The sequence below is a fragment of the Mugil cephalus genome, chromosome 5 (genome assembly GCF_022458985.1).
Source record: "Mugil cephalus isolate CIBA_MC_2020 chromosome 5, CIBA_Mcephalus_1.1, whole genome shotgun sequence".
Taxonomy (NCBI): Eukaryota; Metazoa; Chordata; class Actinopteri; order Mugiliformes; family Mugilidae; genus Mugil; species Mugil cephalus.
Genome location: NC_061774.1, coordinates 15,048,820 through 15,074,080, shown reverse-complemented (window position 1 = coordinate 15,074,080; position 25,261 = coordinate 15,048,820). Strand labels below are relative to the sequence as shown.

The following is a 25,261-nucleotide window of genomic DNA, read 5'->3' as shown; positions in this document are numbered from 1 at the left end:
TGTAGTTGAGCTGGAAGGCAGAAAGTTGCTAGAATTTAAGAAACAATACAGTTCTGGGTCCATAAGGCTTAAATGTACAGAATTAAACACATGCAATGATATAAAAGTGACCAGAACAGGGGACAGTTCTGGCTCATCAAACCAGTTACGTATGAAGGGGTTTACATTGGGAACTTCCAGACTAACTAACTACAGGAAAAAACACACAACAGGCAGTTAGTTTGTAAAGTGAGATAAATATATTTAATCAAACACAAAAGCATTTAAATTCCAACATTTGATCTAACAAAAGCCCCAAAATACACAAACTTAAATAACCTGAACCCCCCCGTTGTGGTGTGTACTTGGTACAGCCTCATTAGTCTGTTCCTGTATTTAAGACCTTGGCCTCCTGCTTTTGCCAAATCCACATAATGATTCCAGCAGCTGACGAAGGACCCCTCCACCCACCGGTAAAGTCAAATGACAACTTTAGCATCTTGACATAAATTAAATATCTCAAACATATTGAAGCAGCGTGTTAAGTCAAACCGAGAATCATGCGCCCTCAGTTATGGGTGTAGAGGAATGTTAAAATCTAAGAAGTACAGGGGTCATTAAGGTCTACTGTGGAAGCATTTGTTAGGTAAAATGTTTTTTTTTTTTGTTTTTTTAATGCAGATCATGTCACTTAGCTTATGATTCCCCTGACGTGGCACGTAATGATGCAAACTTTGAAACCAGTGTTACATTTTGCATTGAGATTTTAACTTCAAGTCAAGTGAAAAAGTTACAAACAGCGCTGCTGAGCTTTGAATTAACACCTCCAGAGACCTCGGGCTGTTGCCTTGATTTTCATGAAATTTGAAATTGCTTTGCAGGAAATGTTTGTCTCAAAGGGAAATGAGTTGTGCTCGGCGTAGTCGTTGCTTTTGATCACACTGGTCATTTAACTAACTAATTAATTAAAAGCATTTTAGTATATGTGTTACACTTTAAGGTATATGCTTTAAGGCAGAGCTTTGAGCCTTTACCTTAACAAGAAAAGCTCACTTCTAAGATGGAAAGTATAGCATGAGCTCCGCATTAGCAGAGCAACAGTTCCTCTGGTCGGTGTCTACACAGTACAGCAGGTGTTAAGCTAGCAGGTGTTCTATTACATTGCAGATCACCCATATGATTTCAAAAAAAAGGAAGCATTCTGTCAAAAGTGCACCAAGTGAACAGCTTAAAAATAAAACTGAGCAGCTTTGTGTAAACCCCACTGTGGTTGTATGGACAGCAGTGATTTCAGTGTGCGTATGTGAAGTGTCCAAAAATGCTAAAGAAAAGGCCGTTCTGTTCGTGTGGATTGAGGCTGTATTTAATATTTAAGCTTCTATGTATTCCTCAGGAAGCATAAATTAAAGCCTGTCCTGCAGAGCTTTTATGACTTGATGACAAGAGGCGAGGGAACATGCTGTGAGCTACTTTATCTTTAACATTGTCTTCACATGCTCAAAACTTACCAGTTTTCTCTAGAGCTACTCTTGCCCTTTCTAGTTTTATCGATTATAATTTATAATTGCAAGTATTTTGTACAGTCTTTTTTCCCCCACAAACTTTTCTATTGCTTGCTAATTTTAGCAAAGTTTGAGCTGGACTGCCGTGGACCAACGCTCTTTAAAAGTCAAGGCTTTAAGCCAATGCTAAAAATACTTTTGAACTAACAAACTATAAACCTCCGAAGTGGAAGAGCTCACTCAATGACTCCCAACCAACCACATTCTTTGCTCTTTCATATTTAACGTCAATAGTTCGATCATGTCCTACGCTCAGGGGACTGATTCCATCTCTCTCCAAAAATTGTGGGGGATGGATGGGTTTGCTATTGGCTCATTATGGTAAAACAAAATATGCCTTGTTCCAAAGAAGACTAATAAAAAAAATATATTTTGAAGTGGTCTCTACTAGGGTAACAGCTATTTGCTTACCACAGCATGAGGAGTCTGAACCTGCTGTTAGCTTTCAAGAATCCCACTGTCTAACATGGTTATACGTAGTTCTTAAGCTCACAGGAAATGGAGCAGAGGTCCTGTATTTCTCCTTTTGCAGTGGGACTTCCCCTGAATGGTCAGCCATCTTGGCTTTCCAGATTCATTTGAAGCAATTGCGTGGATCCATCACAGTTGTTTCTGGACTTGTGTGTTAAAAGGGTATTTTCCTTGGGCCGGCAGCCTTAACTCCAGCAGTACTGACCTAAAGGTCTGTACTACTGGACACAGCAGGAGGCGTCTGAGCATATGTGCTGGGAAAAACCTAACAGAGTAGCATGGCCACAATGTCTTGGTTGCACTCTGTGGTCCAGTGCTTTGCTACTGAGACTAAAAATGGACACTGGACAAAGGTGTTTCAGATTGCACCCAAATGCAGGGTGTGTCTGCTTAGTAAGAGATGGAATTATTTGTTGTCAAAATAAACCACTGCAAGAGTGAATGCTTAAGTGGCATGTACCAGGATTCAGTGGGTAAAGGAGAAAGTATGAATCTGTATATATATTTAGGTATCTTGTGACTGGCTTTGACAGGAAGGCCCATGTTCATGTGATTGATATAAAATAATTTCCGTCTGGTCCTCTAAGTGGAACATAATGTTTACTCTCTACCTCAGAGGCTCAAAACTGTCCACCGTTCACTCAGGATACAGCAAATCACATCCATTTTTATTTCAAACATTAGATCCATTCACCATCACGACGTAATGGTGCCACGTTAATTTGAAAGGGGAAACAGACAGATTAATAGTTTTCATTGAAGCAGCATTTAAAAGCAACGTTCTAATTTTATTTCTCCATCACATTTCTACAAACATACAAACAAGATGATATCTAATGATTGTGCGCACAGCAGAGAAAACGGGTTATACTTTACTTCCACGATATACCACAAAAATCAAATGACTGCAACAGAGTCCTTGTTTTAGTCCTTTTTTTTGTCATGTTCAGTCTTATGTTTTGTTTGTTTTTTTTTTTTTTTGTTTTTTACAAGGCAGATTTGGAGTGGATTGGAACTAAAACGGCCACAGGGAAGGCTGTGTCGGGTGGACATCATCCCTGAAATGATGTGTGTTTGTCCTTTAAAGCAAAATGCATGCGCGGGTCTCTTTCCAGTCTAAAGGCGGAGGCAAAATATTTTTGACCGACTACCTCGCAGCCCCCCTCGCCGTTCACTGAAAGAAACTGTCCATGTCAACCACAGATACAGCAACACAGAACAAAGTACTAGTGATACAGCAGCGCAGTCGATCTTCACCTCACACTGACCACTAATCACAATGACAACCCACTGACTGATGAATGATCACGGGGCCGTACAGTGAAACCTGTGAAATCCTACATCCATGCTCTGTTTGACTGCAAACCCGATAAAAGAATTCATTCAGTAATTAAGAGATACGACAAGTCACACGTTATCGTCCGGCATGATGATGTCTTTGTTGGCACCTCCCTTGTCTTTATTCTTCCCGAAGGAGAAAGAGAAAACGCCAGCAGTCGTCTCCTCGGACGCTTTCCCTCCCCTTAGATCCCCTCTCAGGCCTCCACGCTGGCAGTCTGCCGGGCTGCCGGGCAGCAGGTTGGGCGTGGAGGGGGTCGGCGTGGTGGCTCCCCAGATGTACAACGTCTCCCCCTCGGGGCAGGTTTGCAGACCCCTGCTCAGGTAGCTGGGGCTCGGGCTCGCCGAGGACGGCAGAGTGCGCTGGCTTCCGTTCAGGCAGCTGGAGTTGTGGTCCGCGGAGCCTTTGCGGGAGTTCCCAGAGGCGCTGAAGTTGGAGGAACGGTAATTATACGCCCTCCACCCGGGACGTTTGCGCTGGTGCCACTGGCATCTCAGGATCCGAATGAAGGCCAGCTTGAACTCGCGGTTGTAGCAGGGGTAGATGATGGGGTTCAGGCAGCTGTTGAAGTAGCCGAGCCAGAAGATCACTTTGAAGAGGAGATCCGGGAGGCGCAGGTTCACATTAAAAGACCCTGGGGGGGGGGGATCGAGAAAAATGCATTAGCCGGTGGCTGTGTACAGAAACCGCTTCACTTTTCTTCTTGGCTGTTTTTATCTAAACTTTTAAACTAGATGGAAGTGGACACGGCTCAAATGTTATAAAATAAATGCGTAACAAGTACATTTTATACACGTCGAAGCAGGTTGTGGGGTTGTTTCTTACGTTGCCAACTGTTAGTTAAAAGAGATCAACATCAATCGACATGGTACAGAACCAGATATATAATCTAAATTATGCAGTGTTTTAAATTATATTTAGTTTTTCATAATTGCACTTAATTTGTCATTTCAGGTCTTCAAAAAGCTTGTTTTATTTCTAGTAAAAAGTTTTGTGAAGATCTGAAGGACCATTGTACCCTCATGTTTGTGTGGAAAGAATGGACCTAGAGCCAGGACGTATTCAATCCTTGAACCTGCTGATCATCAGCTTCTGGGGACAGAGGCCAATGTTTCAGGGCTTCCGGTGCAGCAGGCAGACATCCAGGTGACATAAAAAACAAACGGGCGAAGACTTCCTGGTACTCGCACCAGTCATTGTTTGCAACATACCGTAACTAGCAGCAGCTAGGAGGTGAGAGGAGGACAGAACCAGTTTAAAATAACTTACAGACTCTATTTAAGGTATATGCTTTACTGTTAATCTGCTTGTTAAGAGGTTATGATAACATTTAATCTTTTCTGCTTCACGTGTACTATTTACCTGCCTGATACTTAGGCCTGTTCAAATGTGACTGGTCAGTTCTACTAAGGACCGCAGACACAAACCAGAAAGCTTCTTAGTTAATCCCCATGTTGATGTACAGATGCCCATTAACAGACGTTAGCTATTAGTAGATGGGAACAGTTATCCTGGCTCTGTCCAAGTCCAAACATATAATGACTAGCACCTCTAAGACCCACTTAGACCATACCGACCCTCATTTATTTCTCTGAATTTTTGTCATTTTAGGGAGGGTTGCACTTTTTTGCTTACACTATTTTTGGTTTTATTTTACTAGATAATACTTGTGTCCTATTTTCATTTTATTTAACTTTCTTTTTACTTATCTATTTTGATAGTGTTTCTTTTATGTGCAACTACTGTGACCAAGCAATTTCCCGTGTGGATCATTAAAGTCTATTCAAGTCTAGGTCTAATGTTTTAATTTGTTTATTTGGGTGGTTGCTGGGCAACTAGCAGATACACTCGACTCCACTCCCTCATGCTCTCATGCTAAACTAAGCTAAGCTAATCACATCCTAGCTCCATGCCTATAGTTAAAACAGATCTTTGAGACTAAACTGTTTATGTATGGTGTATTAATCAAATGTTTTGGTTTTTTTTTCTTATAAAAACACTTCTAAATCACCCATCCCATACAAAACTGTTTTAATGAATGTGGGCTTAAAGTCCAGACTTGCAGCTTTACTTTGAGGTTATTTGCATCCAAACTGGAGGAAAGGTGTGGGAATTACAATAATGTTTGCGCACAGTCCCTGGGGGCTCCAGAGTGGCTGGAGAAAAGAATTTGATCACAAACACAAAATGTTTATTTTTAATTCTTCATCGGGGTTCCTTTACAGACAATGACTGCCCAAAGTCTGGAACTTGTGTGGACATCAATCATGTGATGTTTTTCCAGGCCTTTACTGAAGCTGCCTTCAGTTAATTCCACGCTTTTTCTGCCTGTAGTTTTGATTCAACAAAACCAAAATGTGTGGTTAAAAAAAAAAAAAACGTATCCATGTCCAAACATACATGGACCTGTTGTTATATGTTGTGACTCAGATCGATGCGTCTTCGCTCATAATTCAGCACGTACCGTCAGATTTGGTCGATTGCAAGTTACATTATACCCAGTAGGTGGCAGCATTGATAAAGAATTTATATTGTAGACCAGTTAACACACGCCATGTGGGGACAGTCACATCCACCTGCAATGTATAAATCAAGACCTTGTGTTCAGAAAGGCCTTCATGAGCAGATAATGCACTTGCTTTTAAAAACTACTTGCAGCCACTCTGCATTTGCACACGAACACACTGAGAGCAGGATGACCCTGGATTCATTTGTAGATAAATTCACAGTGGGAGAGGAGTGTTGCCTTGAGACAGAGCTAAACATTTTAGTCAAAATGAAATGGCAGTTTATTCCATGGGAGGTTAGTTACAATAACTTTTCCCCTTCTCATACATTTAGACAGTATTGTCTATATGGGCACATGGCTGATGGTGTTTAAGACTCAGACTGATTTAACTTTTTTCACTGTCCTTATGGAAAATAAATAAAATTCTGCAGCATGTTTGCTCTGTATCTTACAGAGTGACTTGCATTACATTAATCTAAACTTGTGCGGCTCAGCTCAAATAGAGGAAGGATGGCTCACGAGCTAATGAGGTGAGAGGGTGAACACTCATAGCAAAATGGGATATTAATAAGCACACAGCGCGTGGGATCAGTGTGAAACAAAAAAAAGATGTTCCGTGTTTGCGTGTGGGCAGATGTAAAGAGTAAAACTTTTTTTTTTTTTTTTTTTGTAACACCAACCCACGTTCTTAAATCTATATCACATTCCTGGAGAGGCCGGGGATGCCGTATTATCTTAGGCTTTCGAGTGTGAAATTAACTCAATTGGTGACAGACAGAGATGACTCGGCTTGTTCAGCAGCTCAGACGTTTACTTTAAGAGATACAAATGATGCAGGTGGAAAGTTTCTCAGCGTAAGAACCTCGCTCGGGTTCTGATGCCGCAGGCACGCTGGCATGTCTGCAACCGTGAAACCATCCCGCTCAGTTTTTCCATTCGAGATCCAGCAAAGCACATGCGCGCATGCGCAAGCTCACGGCCCTCGGTCAATTTGTTACCACGGACGAAAGCGATTGTTCGGTAATATGAGGGAAATGTCACTTTCAGCTTTCATTTCACTCAGTGGCTCCGAGCGCTACAAACTGTCTGCATGTGTCCCGGTGGCCAGACTGTGAGAGATGAAACCGGAGAATGCTGTTTGAATGCGTCTTGGCCTCCGGAACTGCAGATGAATGGGTCTCTTTTTGCTGCTATTTTCCCTTCTGGACGGCCACTTACATGTGATTATATAACTGAGTTATGAGTGTGACTGGGATAGAGAGAAGAGAAGGGCGGGGTGTCACTTATCTTTCTGTCTGCATCCTTCTCCATCTGTCGATCTGTTTCTGTTGGTTGCAAACTGTGATTCTATGACTACGGTGACAGTAAGAATCCATTTTCTGTTCTTTAAGAGTTATTTTCTTCTCCAATGTCGTAACAGACGAGTAAGAAGCAACAACCAAGCAGCCGTATCTTTACACAATAAAGGACCCGTAAAAATGATTCAAAATAGTTTCCGATACTAGAAACTGATGCTGCTCCTCAATGGCCTTTACTTTATTAGTTTATTGTGACGTGTACAGTCCCTATTAATCAGCTGTACAAACTGTCAGTAAATGGGGAACCTTTAGCTGATGTTCCCGGCAAGGTAAAGGTAAAGGGCGTCCTAAAAGTGACATACAATATCAATGGGATGAGCCAATAGCAACTGTCATAGCAATATTCTACTAATTCTAATAAACTGATTAATGTTGGCTTATTAAGATCCCGAATGTGCTAATCGCTTTTCATTTATCAGCAGCAGCAAACATTTCTGAGCTTTGTGCTAAGACAGTGCTTTGATTTTTTGATTTCCATTATTAAGTAATTATTTTGAATGTCTGTTAATTTATAATTTAATACAACCTGACTCTATACGAAGATGTAGCATTTGAATGACATAAAACTAAGAAAGGCAGCAGTAATTAATTCAGGAAATGTTGGACTGATTTATGAGTTATTTTTATGAATTACCTGAATTTATTTCATGACAAATAATATTTTTCTCTTCATGGCCTCTCTTAGCGAGGAAAGGCCCATGCTTAGGAAATGATTTGTGCCTATAATGTGCTCTCCATTTGTTAGCATCTCCAGTGGGGTGTAATAGTGGCATCTGCACACACAAACACACATATGCGGTTCTCTTTGCAGGAGGGGCCCATAAACACACGGGGGGGCTCCCACGATGATCAAATAGCCGGAGCACTGCCATGGCTTTTCTGTTTCTCCTTTCTGCACGAGCACAGGATGAATATGCAGGAAACCCTGTCTGACAGCAAACCCTCCGACAGCCAGATACGGTACGTGTTTGTGTATTCAAGTCCTGTGTGAACGTGGTCCATTTTTGTCCTTTTTGAAGTGTTTATGTTGAAAAGCTATAGTATAAACTGGCAGAGGATGCGAAGGTCTCGGCTCCGGGACAATGGTATATAGATAGCATTGGGGTGGGTTTTGGTCGGCCGTCTCGGCCCTTCTGTTAAGAGAAATGTTTGCACCTCCTTCCTGAGGACAGGCGCACACACGCACTCATCTCACTGCGAAACACAGGAACATCTTAACAAAACAAGACATCCTGTTATTCTCGCTAATTGGAGGGAGCAAGCTAATTCTGTGCCACACGCAGACACGCACAATCTGCTCTCACCGCAACGCACACATCCTCCTTCGTAATGCACCAATAAATATGATTAATACGTGTTGATCTAAAAGGACAGAGGCTTTATTGCCCTCTCACATTACTTTCAATGAAAACGAAGCGCGCAGCTATTTTTGGAAAATTGCGCTGACAACCCAGAGACCCTCGCCTTCACCCCCGCTGCCCCGTGGCCCCTCCAGCTTGGCTCTGCCACCTCCTTTCTTCTCCATCGCTTTGACACTTAACACTCTCATTATTTTTCCTCTCCAAAAGCCATCTCAATTACCCCCGGAGCGCAGGGCCCTGGAAAGCTTCAACGGAGCGAACGAAACTTATGAGATTTACACAGATACACACACATACAGTATATCTTCCAAAAATACATCTCATAACAACAAAACAATTGTTAACACCTCAAAGTGTTGGTTTCTCTCGCAGTCGGGCACTCCACTCTCACCGCTCGCTAAATGCGGGGCCTTCACAGGACATTAGTTCCTGCGCTGGGTGTTAAAAGAGCCGCAGGAAAGCGTGCGCAATGAAATAACACGTGTAGCCCGCTGAGAACTAATGATTTCTTATTGGAAAACAGCTGAGTGAAAAATCTAGACAGGTCCCTGCGCTAACTCTTCATGTTTCACAATCTCCCGAAATATCGTATGTTAACGCTTGCCTTGTTTTAGGAAAAGTTTTTCTGTGTAGAGCAGAATATGCTGATATTCGTGTTGATGACCTATTGATGATTACATTTTTTTAAGCAATGTTAATTTATTCAAGTTAAAATATATTCATGTATGAATAAGAATGAGTGTTTGTTTTTGTCCAATCAGCTGAAATAAATCCAGAAACCTCCTCACACTGATTAAAAAAAACTACAAATAATTGATTTCTGTGAACAGAAACCTACTTTTCTGTCAAAATCTCCGCCCACAGACGAGTTATTAAATATCCAGATACTGTAACTGTGTATGTAGGCTGCTCTCACATCTGTATACAGTTTTTTTTGTAGTAGAATCTAGATGAAGGACCGCCTCACTCTGTCCTTAGCACGGACAGTCTCACCCATGAAAAGCTTAAAATCTGTTGCCCTGAAATGTGAAATAGACCTGAAATTGAGCGCTGCTTATATTTGTTTCTCTAATTTCACGCAGATATGCATTACCACTGTACGCCGCTGAAAAGTCTGGACTTAAAAACTGTTTTTGGTCAATTGAAGATGTTATGGTGTCATTTTTTATTTTAATAATATGATACAGGAATGTATAAATAAAAAATTACTTTAGCTCACTGACAAACACAGCACTCAGTGAGTGTGTGTGAAATTTCGTGCTGCTTTTCCTCCGAAGCAGCTGTCCCTGAGTCACACTAACTTAAAAACTTTGATGTATTGTTTATCATGAGGAGATCTGTATACCTTACTTTGCTCCAAGTTGAATGCATAAAAGGAGACGTGATACTTTAAAACCTCAAAAGGAATGACTCAAACTGTAGGAATGGTAGCGGCCTGCTTGCCATTTATGTGCAAAAACAAAAACAAGGTTTTTAGAGAATTTGAATGAGGTGGGTGAGGTCAGTCCTGAAGGGGAGAGTCCACATACCTTAACCTTCGCTTTCATCTTTGCAGGCTTTTAATTGTTTCGAAATCTGCAGTGCTGGATGAGGGAGAAGCATCTGCAGCCGCACTGACGGACACATGCGAACAGACTGCGCATAAACACGCATAAATGTTTCAGCGCTGTCCCTCACACACGCAAAACAAAGCCCACGTGCCGTCCACCGCCACGCGGGCGCGCACACTGGCAACCAGGACTGCCACATGCGTTACATATCAGGGACAATATGCAGAGGAAAGAGCAGGGTAATAACAGGTGTGACACAGGAAATCCCACTCTGTGGGAGGAGGCTAATGAATAGTCTGGGAGCAACGCAGGGAAAGTGCCGCTGTCCTATCAGATGTGTCCTTATACTCCCACCAGGGAGCAAAGGCACAAACTGAAAAACAACTTCTCACACAAACTCCCTTTGGAAAAGTGAGGAGGCTCTGATGTTGCGGAAGAGAACACTTGCGGTGCTTTGCTTTGGCAAAGTGTGATGTGTGGCGTGCGCATTTGCAGCGGCATTCTGTGTACTTAATCGCCACAAGACTGCTCAGCTTGTTTGTATGCTTTTCTCTTACGCGCCCCTGAGGCCCCGCTTAAAACGTGTATGGAATTCAATAGTGTGGTGCGTTGTCACAATGTGTCACCATTATACCGCAGAGATAGTAAAGGCGCACAATGACAGAACTCTATATATCAGAACATTTGGAAAATTATCTTTGGTATGTCCTTTGAGCAAAAGAATCCCCACAATGTGATTCTGCAGTGGGATCCTGCCTCAGGTAGTGATGTATGTGTGTGTGTGTTCATGTGAGATTATGAGCTACAGCTTGAAGGCAGTGACATAAAGGCTCCCACCAACTGTGACAAAAGATAAACAGGCAGCACGCAAACAACGTATGCGTTCACAGCCCGCAGTCCACAGGTTCAATGTCCTGGAAATCAGAGCGTTAGGAAAATGATCATCTACATCGCACCATGTTTGCCTCGCTCCAAGAGCCCATTGGTCCCAAAATAGCCACAAAATAAGGACTTAATGTTTTGTCAGCCTCCTGCCACAGTACAGCCCATGGCATGCTTGTACGTTTCGCCGCCAAACGCGGTTTAATTTCCGCTGCGGATTTTTTTTGAACAGCCTTGACGGCGGGGTGTTGTGTGCTTGCCAGTGTCAGAGGCTTGTGGAGCCTGTCTGACCATAAGGGAGGCTAGCTGCTCTTCGTTTTGTGTGTTTGTCCCACCAACAGATGAAACCTGAAACTCAGGGAATACAACAAAGATGCATATATGTATCTGAAAACAAAGATAACACTAATAATGTAAGAACAATGGTGAATCCGTTCTGTCACTTCTTATTATTGTGAGCCCAGAGTTCAGAGACTGATTTGTCAGGATATAAGGTCAATATGATCAATAATATATAAACGGAAGCTGAAAACAGATAAATAATATGGATTCCTACTGCCTTGAATATTGAATGCTGCCATAATATATGTGTGACGTTTTTTTCCCCCCCAGCAGTATATATTGCGCACCCCAGTTTATCAGACTCTCCATAGGTTTGCTGAGGGATCAGGGCTGTAAATGATGAGAGACCCAGACTATTTTTCCAGCGCCTGCAACAGACATGATTTGCAGCGTCTGCAGCAACCTCTATCTCCCCCAGTTTAATTTCCTACAGCCATTTAAATGACTGCAATCTATATCCTGTAATGAGTAATGTGGCGTTTTTAAATTAAAGTGGGCCGTGGGGAAAATTGGTTTAATTTTTTTTTTGAATGAGTAGTCCCTACCGATAAAAAGTGTACTGCTGTACCTACCTATGGGTAAGGCGAGAAAGAACGGCAACCAGCAAAGGGTAAACATGCCGACCACAACTCCCAAAGTTTTAGCTGCTTTCTTCTCCCGGGAGAATTTCAGAAGTTTCACCGTGAGGGAACTTCTGGCCTGGTTCGCACGGCCCTTGGCGGTGCCCGAACTGCCGTGATCCTCATGCACCTGAGATCCCTTGTGGATCCTCAGGGTCAGCTCGCTGGAGTTCATCCTCTCGCGCATCACACCTGCCTCCAAGTTCTTAGTGGTCCTTTTGGCGACTATGTAGACACGACAGTACATGACTAGTATAACGACAAGAGGGATGTAGAAGGAGCCGAGGGAGGAAAAGAGCGCGTAAAACGGTTCCTCTGTGATGGGACACTGCGTGTCGTCCGGCGACGGCGGCTGCTTCCATCCGAGTAGAGGTCCGATGGAAATGACCACCGACAGCACCCAGACCCCGAGCATGGCCAGCAGAGCCCGCTTCTCCGTCACGATACCCGGGTACTGCAGCGGGTGGCTCACTCCAATGTAGCGGTCGATAGATATTACGCACAGGCTCATGATGGACGCGGTGCAGCACAGCACATCCACCGCCGCCCAGATGTCACAGAAGATCCTGCCGAACACCCAGTAGTCTAGGATCTCAAGGGTGGCGGACACCGGCAGCACCGTGGTGCCAAGCAGCAAGTCGGCGATGGCCAGGTTGATGATAAAGTAATTGGTCGGGGTCCGCAGGTGCCTGTTGCACATCACAGAGAGGATGACGAGGATGTTGCCCGCGATGGCAAAGACGATGAAAGCCCCGAGCACCAAGCCGAGCGGGATGGCTCGGGTGAGGTCCACCTCGCTGGGCACAGAGTGGTTTCCCCGAGAGCTGTTGGTGAAGTTGTCCAGAGAAGACGCCCAGTCGAGTTCCGAGGAACCATTTTTCCACAACTTTGTGACATTGTCAGTGCTCAGACTCATTTTGACTCACGAAGTGCTCCATAGCAGGCTTCAGATCACTTATAAGTGAAACTCTCGAAAGGGCTTAACTGAAGACAAACAGATAAAAATAAGCCCTATGTCCGCATGGTTCAAATGCGCGTTTAAAAAAATTCGTTTCCAAATCAGATTTACCGTAGAAACCCGTTCATTGTGCAGTCCACACGCAGTCCCACTTCTTCCACTCTCCTGAGGGCTTAGCGGAGAAGTGAGGGGGGCAGCAGTCATCTCCTGCCTCCTCTCCTCCACACGCTGCTATGCCATATACTGACCAAACATACCTAAATAGAAGTCCATGAAGTGCGCATGACGCGCCACAGGACGAGTCTCGACTCCTCAGAAAATACATGGTGTATTTTTCCTGCGTTTTATGCGCAACTTTGTAGAGAAATGCGCGTTTTGGGAGAAGCACTTCGTTGGTGTGTTGTATTTGTTTTTTTCCTCACTGGGGGAGGGTGCTTAACTGGACAATTATAAATTGTGTGCCGCAATCACTTTAACCTGGTGGCAGATTTGGTGCTGCCTTGTCTGCGTAGACAACATAAATTAATTACAGTAAGAAATTACAGAGTGAGAGTGTTTTCAGAGTAACCAAGCGTCAACGAACAATAAATCAATGAACAATAAATAAATATTCGTTTCTGCTTTCGTCGTCACGAATACTTAGGAAGTTCGAGCAGTAAACTTAAAGGGTTAAGGCAGTAAGGTCAAATTTAGTATGTTCAACCGTGTACATCCCATCTCCTGTAGCAGGTAGCCTGCTTCTTGTAAAATGTGATTCCTAATTTGGTCAAATGCGGGAGTTCTTCAAAGTAATCTCCTCTGGGATGTGAGCTCAGTTAGCCAGGAGTGACTGATTTAATGGACTCGTTTCAGACATATGCACATTCCTAAGACTGAGGTTCCTCCTCTTGCAGAGCTTTTTATGACGTAACACTGGTGGAGGACAAATAAGTGCACAGGTGTCCTCTGAAAACCTTTCAGAGACTTTATGATTCAATGGAAAAACTAATTCCGCCTTAGACAGCCTTTAGTGCTCTGTAAAAGTGGCCTTTGATCAAGCTTTGACAAGATTGCACTTCAGAGACTAAACTAGTCAGTGTCCGTTCTTTTAATTTGTTATTTAATATTTGTCGGAAATCCATACATAAATGTCACTGTTTTTTTTCCAAGGGGCATTATAGTTATTTTGAAAATGGTTACACTACAGTTCTGGGACGTCTGGGACTAATTTATTCAAAACTGAACTTCTGAACTTTCAACATTAATTCTCCACTTTTTATGTAATGAAATTAAACTCATCTCGAAAGGTACTCTTTTAATGGTCTGTGAAACTGAGGAAACACAAGCGATGCACTGTAAATGCACTGTTTTTTTTTAGGTGCACTTAATACTGATCAAGGATGTGCTTAATAAAAGTTTCATTAGCGTTAAATGAAACATTAACAAGTGACAGCTCCCTCCTCTTGCATATTCAGAGGACTTAACAACATCCATCACAAAGAAAAGCAAAGGTAAAAGCATGTAATGGTTGTGGATGGAACAGTTTAAATGACTGAAATCTTTATTTTTCAGGGAAACGGTCACAGTGACATTTATTTTCCCTGTATAATTTTCTTGGCTCAGGTCAGTTTTCAGTAAGGACATAAAATACACAAAGCGCCCTTAAAAAAGAAAAGAAAGGGTGTTTTGTTTGACGTTGTTTTCATTTATCTCTTTCCCTTAAGTTTTGCAGTCTTATTTACACTTGCTAAGAAGATATTTTATTTCAATTTCAAGAAGCAAAGTAGTAGTAATAATGTAGATCCTCTTGCTGTCAAGTCCCAAAGGGTCCTTATGATTGTGAGTTCATGAGCTCAGATTACATTGTTCTGTTTATTAACTATTAAAAGAAAAATAAGTCATCATAAAAGTAGCTGGTGTTCAGACCCCTGCAGTGAAAACTATGCTTTTTTGTTTAGTAGTATTTAAACATAATGCTCTGGAGAGATTTGAAGCTCAGTTTAAAGCAAATGAGTTGAATAACCCATCAGTTCAAATAAATAAACAGATATTGTTTTTACTCTTCAAGTCTCGGGGAAATACAAATCTACCAATCCCTCACTTTTCTTCCAGAGGCATTAGATGTTGCACACACTCTGTCAATCCTTCAAAAAGCACAAGAGTAGTCAGGTATTATGAACATATCCCCTAAAGGATGGATCACCTGGAATGATCTCACTTGGTGAACACAACGGGATTTTAGTGCCAAGATAAGGCACATTTCACTGCCCATTTCACTTGACTGGATACGCAGAGCTTGCAGTAACATAAAAGCTTCTGCTGCTCAGTGTGCTGCCAAGTGCTCTGGGTGAGAGAAAAGTTTCTTTTAACTGGAAATTCAACTTCACCAGGAGCGCCCTCCGTCTTTCTGTGGCGGGGATTTGCCTCCAGTTCAAGAGGATCAAGTTTTTCTTCTTGGCAGGGAAAACAGTATAAATCTTGACTTATGTAAGACGTGGGGCTATTAGATCTCTTTTTAAAGACAGGGCTCCTCGTGTTGAACAGTAATTTGTCAATTTTTTAAAACTATTTAACATTAATCACAGAGAAAGAATATGTTTGCCGTAGACTGTAGATAAAGACATTTTAGAGTGTTTTGTTTTCTAATACCAAAGATTTATGTCGTCTTTGTACTATTTTGTTTATGCAAGTCATTTATTAAGGATTGACTGTCCAACGAGGGAACGAGAAGGAAGTTTTGTTTCAGTCTGCCCCGTCATGGTGGTTCATTTCCTTTCTGGTCAATGTCCAGACCTTCAGCTTAAAATTGTTGGGTCCAGCTGTCTCGGTTGAATGTTTTTCCTGCTGTGAAGATTTAAAAGGTCAGAATCCTCCTTTCACCTTGCTCTGCTCCTCCTTTTAAGACCTGACCTGACAATGATCCGGTCACACCAAAGCTGTGCCCGCTGTCACAGTAAAGCAAAAAGAAAGAGGGAAGCTCTGTGGCGAGTTAGAAGGAAAGACGTTTATAGTCTGTATTTTTATAATAAGTTTCTCATTTCAGGAAAAAAAAAATCGTTTTACAGTTGCTTTGGGTGCTTTGATCCCATCAATAGGCAGATAGGTGCCAGCTGGTCGCGCAGCCCACACACAATCTATAGTGGCCCACCTAGATGAGTGGGCTTCCGTTCTTCGGTTGTGCAGTCTCTCCCACACCATGTATGGATGATGTTGTGTAACATGCAGAGAACCAGAAAATAGTTTTTCGTTGTGTAACAGTTTTTTTTGGAGGTAACGCGATTATAAAAACTCAGCACAAATAGACTCGATGAGCCAAGATACGAAGATAGAGAACACAATTAGCTCGACCAGGTTTGTCACTCGTTCTTTTCTCCGAGCAGAGGGAACATTTTGCTCATCAAAGTGGTGGATAGCAAAGCATGTTGTCATCATGTCATGAAATTATTCTGAGTGCACAGGTGTCCTCTTAACTTCTGAGTGCAGAGAACCTGCAACTATGTTTTTCGTAAGCTTCGTCTTTATATTAACCTGACCCACAAGTTTGTTTGTTAGCCATCTGAGAAACTGTCCTTAGGAAAAGATCAGGCACTTAAAAAAAATATATATAAAGCCCTTAAGAGATGATGTAAGTTGTGGGTCTGTGTAAGCGGAAATTATCCTCCATGCCTACAGGTGGCAGGAGTCTGTATCCATCAGTGTTGCCACAGTTACTTTAAAAGTATCTTACTGATTATTTGATTTTAAAAGTAACCAAGTTAGATTACTAGTTACTTTATTAGTTACATTCATTTACTCACAGTTTCTCACCCTTCAGCCTCTAACCACTGCTGCAGTGGCTGTATTTCCAGCTCGAAGACACTAATCCCTCTCCTCCCTCCATTGTTGTTTATGTGTGTGTCACTGCGTGGTATTACACGTAAGTTGTCCTCATGCTGAAAACGTGACTTGTCGCACACATGACGTCACTCCCTGAGACGCGAGAAGAAAGCAAAAATATAAAATGGCACAGTAACTTGGATAAGTAACTTTAATCTGATTACTGGTTTGGAAATAGTAACATGTTAGATTACTAGGACTGGAAAAAAGTGGTCAGATTAGAGTAACCTGTTACTGTGACCCGTGTTACTTTAATCTGACTATTTTACTTTTTACTTTACTTTACCGGCATCACTGGTATTCATCAGTCAAAATAAATCAAGATTAGCTGGGAGACTAGGGAGAACCAGACACCATTGTACAGAGCTGGCCTCTTGACTTTTATTCTGATTAGATGACGATGAAAAATGAGTAGTGTCCTTTGTGTGTGCCTTTGACTCTGTTGTTTCCTCCCTTTTATCTCTTCTGATTTGCTAAACTGAACAGCCGAGGCAACACACGCCGACAGAAGGCTTGGTGTGTCGTGGCTCCGTCCCACAGTAGCATTTTTGTAAGGATAAGATGAGATAATCCTTTAATTTATCCCACCGTGGGAAAATTTGCCAGAGTTCAATTAGCTTCTCGCTGTACTTTTCTAATGTTGTTAGCTGTGTAAATGTCTAAGAAAATATAACTTCCACCAATCCACACAACGTTTGAACCACTTATGACAGCCTCCACTTAGCAGATAAGACGTGACCTACTTTTTAATATAATATCTTTGTTTGAAATCTCCAATTAACCACATTATTATTAAGACATGGAAACCCTGAATAGTACAGACACAACCTTGAGAGAGTTTATCTTCAACCTGTCGTATTCAGGGATTAAGATTCGTCAGCAGTGAATTTTTATTATATGAGGGAGGGAAAAAGAAAAATGGACAAAAGTGATCCATTATCACACACACTCAATAAGTATCACACCCAGGTCCATCTCCTTAACTGACTGAGGCCAGGAGTGATCCATCAGGCTGTGCCGTTGGCTGGAGAGACTACAGTATGTCAGTGGCGGTTCAGACAGCCTTTTTATCTGCTCTCTTAGTTTCTCCACTCACACAGGCAGGTGACACAGTGCACGTGGGTGGCTAAGTCTGGGGCTAATAAATAAGATTTGTTGGTTCGTGTTAACCTCTAATGATAACAGGTTTCTCTTAACGCTGCACAAATCAATATTTTTACGATGAGAATTATCACCTAACTTTGAATTTCCCGTCAGTTTTGTGGCACTTTTGCGTCTCCTCAACTCATTGACTTGAACCCACAGCTGGTGCCGTCCATTTATGGAACAAACCCTTCCATATGTTTCATACATTGGGTGAGCAATAGTATTCTCTTTTTTTTATTGTTATTAATAATTCACACTCCTTTGGAAAAACAAAGGAGATCCCATCTGGCTTTCTTCAAAGCTGCGTAGGATTTGCACCTCAGTTCATGGGATGTGACAGGCATAACCACCTGGTAGTAGTATTTCCCAAGAACCACCAGACCAAGGGCAGATCCTGGAGCTGCAGATTAATATTTTTCTTTCCCTGGAAACAGACATCTGGGGCTTCTCATTTGAGATAACCTGAAATAGTTTGGCCAAGAAATCCACGGATCTGTCCAAGGCTCCAACGACTGTCACTTAAAACGGGAAATAGAGTTAAATCGTCCTCCAGTAATTAACATGACGGACGGCAAAGGATAATAATGCGCCAGCTCCAAAAACTATTCAGTTAAAACCTGACCAACGCCATAAACAGTCCGTAACCTTGGAATGATTATTACGTTCCTAAATTGCAGGGGAAGGAGTCCAAAGCTTTTCAGCTGAAGTGTAGAGGAGATGCACAGACACTGTTTCCTCCCTCTCCCAATAAGTCATACTGCTGATTTTAGTGGTTTGCTAATGTTTTTTGAATGCAGCTCTGCTTATACTGCTTTGCAAAGATTTTTTTTTTTGCTGTGCCCAGACGGGTGATATTATATACACAGCTGTGACCGGCTACAGTGTAACTTAATATATTTTACAATGCGTGCATTACATATCGCTTTCCCCTCTCCCTTATCTGTGCCATATTGGAAATGTGGACAGCAACCGCACCGTTTTCTTACATTTTGCCCTCCTAATCTAGTTTCTGGGTCGCATCGGCTGCATCACACTGTGTAGTATGGCTGAAGTCTACAGGAGAGGATAATGTTTTAGGCAATAAACACCATATACAAAATGATTATTTTCTTGTCAGCAGCAGTTTTTATTAGTTGCTTTCAGTGAAACTGAGGGAAAACATTACATTGACTCTGTGTGTTTTTTAGATTAACCGAACCACAGAGGGAGGGATACTCTGCCAGGGCTTCACCCTTTCTCATTTTCCATTTTTTGGTTTTCGCTTCTTCCTTTCACTGTATTTTACCAGTTTAAATTTTAACACGTATGTCTGTTGGCGCAATTCCTCCTAACAGTGTTGCTGGTTATTTTTATTTGTTGAGTGTAATGTGAACATCCTCTGTAAACTTAAACAAGCTTAAACTTAAATATGCACAGAATCGTTGATTTGTATCAGCCTGAATGGATCGCTTCTCTTGACTGCATCTAGCTTGAATCAGAGCAATTTAAACTATTTTAAAATTACTCTTGTACTTGTGGATCTTGGATCAGAGCTGCACCATAATTTAAGGACAAGAAGATCCTTGTAGTTAAATCACAGCTCCGAGGTGGCTCAGTAGCAGGCATCAGTCTGCAACGAGTAATGAAAAGAGAGGAAAATGGATTTCATCAATGCTGCTCAGCTGCCAGTGTGCCAGAGGAGAACAAACTGTTTTGCCTGCACAAAAGAGCAGATGAATAGCCTTTCTCCTGCTTGTAAAGAGCCCAGGGCATTACTGGGTTTATTTGGTCCAAGATACTTTGAAACATTACATTTAGATCAGCTTTTCTCTGGCATTCACTTTGTTTGCTCTCACCTCTCTTTGCCTCTCTCCCTCCCTCTTGACATTACTGGTCATCCCGGATAAGTTATCATATTTGCCCACACGAACACAATGGCTGCCCATATACACCTTGAAACGGTACATTTATTGCTGCACATCGTTACGGTATCTGCCCCGCTGGAAATGAATGGCTGGCAAAGAGGTGATTTCCTCTCTCAGTGGAAAAACTGCAAGTCTAGCACTTTCTTAAGCACTTTTTGTATTTGAGCAAAAAAAAAAAAAAAGCGAGAAAGGATTGGAACCAATGAAGAGAAGAACAAATCACTTAAATCTGAAAAAAAGCTCTGGTGTGGTCCCAAGCTGACCCCACTGGAAATGCTCATGGCCGCCGAACCAGTATGTGTTTGACAAAGACAGAAACGGGACCAGAGCAAAGGATCGCGCTGTAGTTGGTTGTCGGAAGGTGCGTTCATCTTTGGAGTCTTGGCTGATGAGGCTTTAGCTTGAAAATGGCCTGGCAGGAGGCCATCCTCCTCATATGGTGCTGCTGAGTGGACACTTTCGTAGCGCAGTGAGCTCCAACCATTAGATGATTACCTCTGAGGTTTTGTGAGGAGGGTGAGACTTGTTACGTCGTCAGAGTTTCCTCTGCAAGATCATGATGATGAGGTCTTTGTTCTACCGCAGTCTACTGCGACATCCCCGGGACTTTCATGAAGCTGATTTCTGACCGTAGCGTAACACCGTTGATCTCTCACCGTGGTCTCAGATGAGTGGGGCCCTCAGGACATTGCTCGCTATATGGCATTGGAGTGAAACTGCAGCTTTATTTCCCCCCATTAAACCTTTTCGGTCTGGAAGCATGACATTTCACTTTCATCGACAGGTCATTAGCTCTGCAAAGATTCAATGATGAGTTCTATCAAATACCATGTTACTTGCAACCTCCGGCTCTCTATTATCTTTAAAACGAAAAGGTACATCGTAGTAATAGTGCTCAACAAAACCTTCAGAGCTGCACATCATCATTTCCTCTGAATTCCAGCAATTTGTTCAAATGGCATCTTATTCCACCTGAGGGTAACACAATTTGTGCGTGGGGTAACCACGCCTTACTCCAATTCAAAAGAAAGTATGTTATGTACTGTATTCGTGCATCTCTGCGTCACTATAATTTAAGATTGATTGTCACTTTGGTACAGGTTGTGATTAAAGAGTGTGTGTGCGGAGTCTAAATGTAGTGCCTTTGAATGTGTTATGTGTGAGTGCGTAGTGCACATTTTTTTTGTCAGAGGTACTTTGTGGAACAAATGGAGCTGACAACTAATACTGACATGAAAACAAGAAGCGATCAGAAAAATTATAGCGTTTCAGCTTCCCTTTGTTCATTTTCCTTTGACACCAAACATTTAGCTGATGCGATTGGAATCGAAGTTACGACAAATTCAAATCTTCGCTATGACAAAAACATTCAGTTCCAGGGCTAAAGTACAGCTTTAGCCTGTGTCGTGTCGCAGCCCATCAAGGAAATTAAAAGACAGGGAAAGGAGACCTTTTTGAATCAGTTGACTGATGAGCACATCTCTGTATGTTAATCAGTGTGGTGATGGAAACTGAATCCAAAGTTGGCAGTGGGCTGTGAGAGTTAAATGAATTACTGTCAGTAAAAGGCACTCATTTAAATTATGCACTGCCAGTATATCAAAGAAATCTTTATGTTGTTCCATGTGGCTTGTTCAGGTGAAGTAATGGGACTAAAGCTGAGGCAGAGAAAGTAAGAGAAAGGATTATTTCTTGGTGACTAGTAAGTGCATTGACACACTGTGAATCACTGAAGATAATTATGAAGTATTTGTATAAAATATATTTTAGGATGAAGGATGGCATTTGTAGTCCCAGTTCTAAGTATGAGAACTACATACATTCAAGGGCTTGTTAATTTGCGTCACCAGTCAGAAAGCTGAAGTGACATAATAGCCAGCTGGCAGCTGCACTGGCATAAGGCCCGTTATGCGCATGTAACACACACAACATCACACACAGGCTCAAGAAGGCTGGATTTCTTCTGTCACGATGCTGATTGTGTTTGCCTTTTTCCTGTGATCATGTTTTATTTTGTTAAGTTTCTTGGTTTCCTGTTTGGTGTTTTGCGCTTCCCTTGATTGCTTATTGGTTTCTCCTTGTGAGCTCTGCCCTCATTAGTTTCACCTGTGTGTCATCATCTCTCCGCCCATGTGTGTATATATAGCCCTGCATTTCGCTTTGGTCCCTGTTGTGTCATTTTTTTTGTCCCCAAGCCATGTGTCCATGTTTCAGTCTTCATGTTTTTTGCTTTCTTGTCACATTATAGTCTTCTTACCACGTGTTCTTTTCCATGCTGTGATTTTTTTTATTTTTTTTTGTCCTTGGCATGTTCATGTCCTCTTGCTTTTTTGCGTGTGTGTTTTGAATTACCTGCCCTCTGTAGTTTTGCGATTTTTATGAAATACCTTTTGTTTGAGCCCCCGGCCTCATCACCTTTGTCCTGCACTTGGGTCCTCTATTAAAACCAACCGCCTTGACATCTTCTCCATTTCTTTATCTTCTGTTAAGATGTTTAAGGCTGAATTTTTACAATCTGTTGACACTTTCTTTCTTTTTTTTTATTATTATTGCAGTTTATTTATTCATTTATTCATGTGCTCCACGTACACTTGCATCACTCAAGGGTCCTCCTGTGCTGGGAAAGTACAAGCTCTCAAGTTGGAGTAAAGCCTGAGTTCTAAGAGCTGCAGTCATTCTCAGTTGTTGTGAAAAGAAGTGTTTCCTCCAACAGAAATTGTGAAAACGTTCCTGTGGTCCAAAAGTGCATTATGATACTTCCTTCCTCTTGAAATTTTACCAAGCGCAATCAGTACTTTTAATTTCTCAGATTCTTTGGGCCGACGTGGTTGATTTTCTCATAATTCCAGTTGTGCTTCTTGCACAACAGCAAATGTTTGTGTGTTAATCTAAGACGGTTAACACGGGCAACATTAAATCTGCTAAACAACTCTATCTACTACTACTACTACTACGGATATTTACCCTCTCAGAGACCTTCATATGTCGATCATTGTTTCATTACAATTAAGCGATTGAATCGTGTTCACATTATTGAATATCTAAAACTATATATATATATATATATCAATAAGTTTAACATTTTTCTAAATACCAAGATTGGAGATTGTAGCTTTTCCTCTAACTGTTTTGTTGTTTTTGGACTGTACTAGATGTACTGAAAACTGGGCCAACATGTTCAGTCGTCTGTCTTCTCTAGTGTGCCATAAACCCTGCTGCTGGAATTATTTTATTTTTTTGGATTCGATGTCAAAAAAGGCATCAGTACCCTTCCTTCATTTTTAAATTATTTTATTATTATTATTTCAACTGTTCAGTTTCAGTTGACTGAGTGTTAATCTTCATGGGCTTCAGCCGTTTGTAACTACACATAAATACCAAATAAGATAAGCAATGTGCTTTATCTGAGCAGATGGTTTAGAAATATTCTGCAGAATGCTTCCCATACACTCGAAATGCTCGAAGGTGGAAAGTAAAATGTCAGTTTTCACGACTGACAAAATGTACACAACATGGCTGCTGGGACATATTCAGTCTTTAGCAAAGCAAAGAAAACAGATATTTTGTTTATCGATTCAAAGGAACACAGAGGTCACCTCAGCGTTAAAGAAAACATATTGAGTTTGGTTAGAGTGATATGAGTCAGCCGGTGTCAATGGCCGCAGTTTCTCAGAATATCCTTTGAAAACTACCTCCCTGTGCCCTGGGGTGGGATGTAAAGCATAGCTAAACAAACATAACAAACCGATGTAACTACTCCCCTTAAACAAGCAAAAAGGTTAAGAGAGATAAGCAATGACCTGCTGGATCTGTCTGTAAAAATCGATTTTCTTCACTGAAGAGAAGGAGCATGTTGTCCTCTCTCAGGTCCAGGCACACAGTGTTCATCGCACACGTTCCTTTTTTTCTTTCTTATGGGTATTTCTTTTGAGCTGCTGCATGCTTTAGGTTTTCCCCGTCTTCGTAAAATGTTTTATACATTTAAAATTAACCTATACACGGACCAGGCATAACATTATGACCTGATATAGTGTAGGTGTCCCTTGTGCCCCTTGTGTTGAGGGGAGGGGCCTCTTGTTCCAGTACATCCTACGGATACTCAATTCAGCGAATCCGGAGGCCAAGTAGACACCGTGTGCTGTTTTTCATGTTTTCTAAGTTGCTCTTAAATTGTTTGTTTGTCTGTGTCAGGCTGCATCCTGCTGGGGATGTCTGCTGCTATCAAGGAGTATCATTACTATGGGGTGGAGGTGTCTGGTCTGGTCTGGTCTAGGTGGGTGGTACATGTCTAAGTAACATCCACACGAATGCCAGGTCCAAAGGTTTCCGAGCAGAACGCTGAATTGTCTCAACATGGTCAGTGTTATTTACTTCTCCTGTCAGTGGTTTTAATATTGTAGTTGATCAGTGTGTATTATAATTTTTGTTTTAAAAAATGCAGAATTTCCTTCCTGCTGAGAAAACATGAACAGAAGATAATAATGGGAAGAGGTGCTCTAACTGCATCTGTTTATTTAGCCTGGTTATGTGACATCGGGAAGGGTCTTTGAAAGCAGTAAGTGCCTTGTGATCATATGACATGTGATCATACAGCCTTAAACTCACTGAGGTCACAGCAGCACCCCCGTAGAGAAAGAAGAGCTGACAGTAAATAGAACTCTGTTTTCCTCATGAATGCGCAGTGCTCTTCTCATCCCCTGCTGTCATTGTTGTATTTAAAAAATATTTACGCCACAGCCGGGAATCAGCTGGTATGTGTGTGAGTTAAAGGTCGTGTTCCCGAAGCAGTTTTCACATCCCATCGAATCCCAAGAAACTCAGTCAATTCAGTGTTAATGCTAATCTTGGCTAGAGTTAATTTCTATCAAGCATTAATTAATATATTCTTAATGGAAAACTCAGATGTTTTTCAGCCTCCTCATTCATTGTATGGGGAAATAATTTGAAATTGTTTATTCAAAATTACAATTGTAAAGATGGACATGTTGGCAGCGCCTGTCTCTGCCTGATAGTGTGATTAGACTACAGATGAAAAAGCAACTGATCATTTTCAGTGGAGATCATTTGTATAAAGCTACAAACTTCAGGCCTGACCTTTAAAAATCCCCTCTGTGTACAGTTGCTATGAATGGACAAATTTTCTACAGATCCCTTCATGGTTTGTAAACAATGTGACGGTTTTCTGAAGGGCCGGGCTTAACTGGATACCAAACATCTCAAATACTATAGCCTGTAAACGGCGGTTAGCATATTTCAATGGACTGTTTTGAATAGACGAGGAGCTAACGTTGTGTTACCTAGCGCTTAGCATTAGTATTAACTTGTAACAAGAATCCCCTAAATAATGATTAACTTAATGTAATTTCTTTTATTTTTTATTTTTTAGTGAAAAATTAGCAATAACTTATATTTCAGTCGGGATCAC

At 41.7% G+C, this 25,261-nt stretch overlaps 1 protein-coding gene across 2 annotated transcripts; it reads right to left on the bottom strand.

The window, feature by feature from the left end:
• Positions 1–224: 224 nt before the first annotated feature.
• On the bottom strand, positions 225–13,355 carry LOC125008422 (alpha-1A adrenergic receptor-like). 2 transcript variants are annotated; one of them, XM_047585647.1, is made up of 3 exons: positions 13,043–13,355; positions 11,926–12,957; positions 225–3,985 (listed from the first exon to the last, which is right to left on the bottom strand). In XM_047585647.1, the coding sequence occupies exons 2-3, from the start codon at positions 12,887–12,889 to the stop codon at positions 3,420–3,422; spliced, it is 1,530 nt and encodes a 509-aa protein (XP_047441603.1). In that variant the 5' UTR covers positions 12,890–12,957; positions 13,043–13,355; the 3' UTR covers positions 225–3,419. The 2 variants fall into 2 exon arrangements, with proteins under 2 accessions (XP_047441603.1, XP_047441602.1); XM_047585646.1 differs by having other exon boundaries at positions 11,926–13,353.
• Between the last annotated feature and the right edge of the window lie 11,906 nt (positions 13,356–25,261).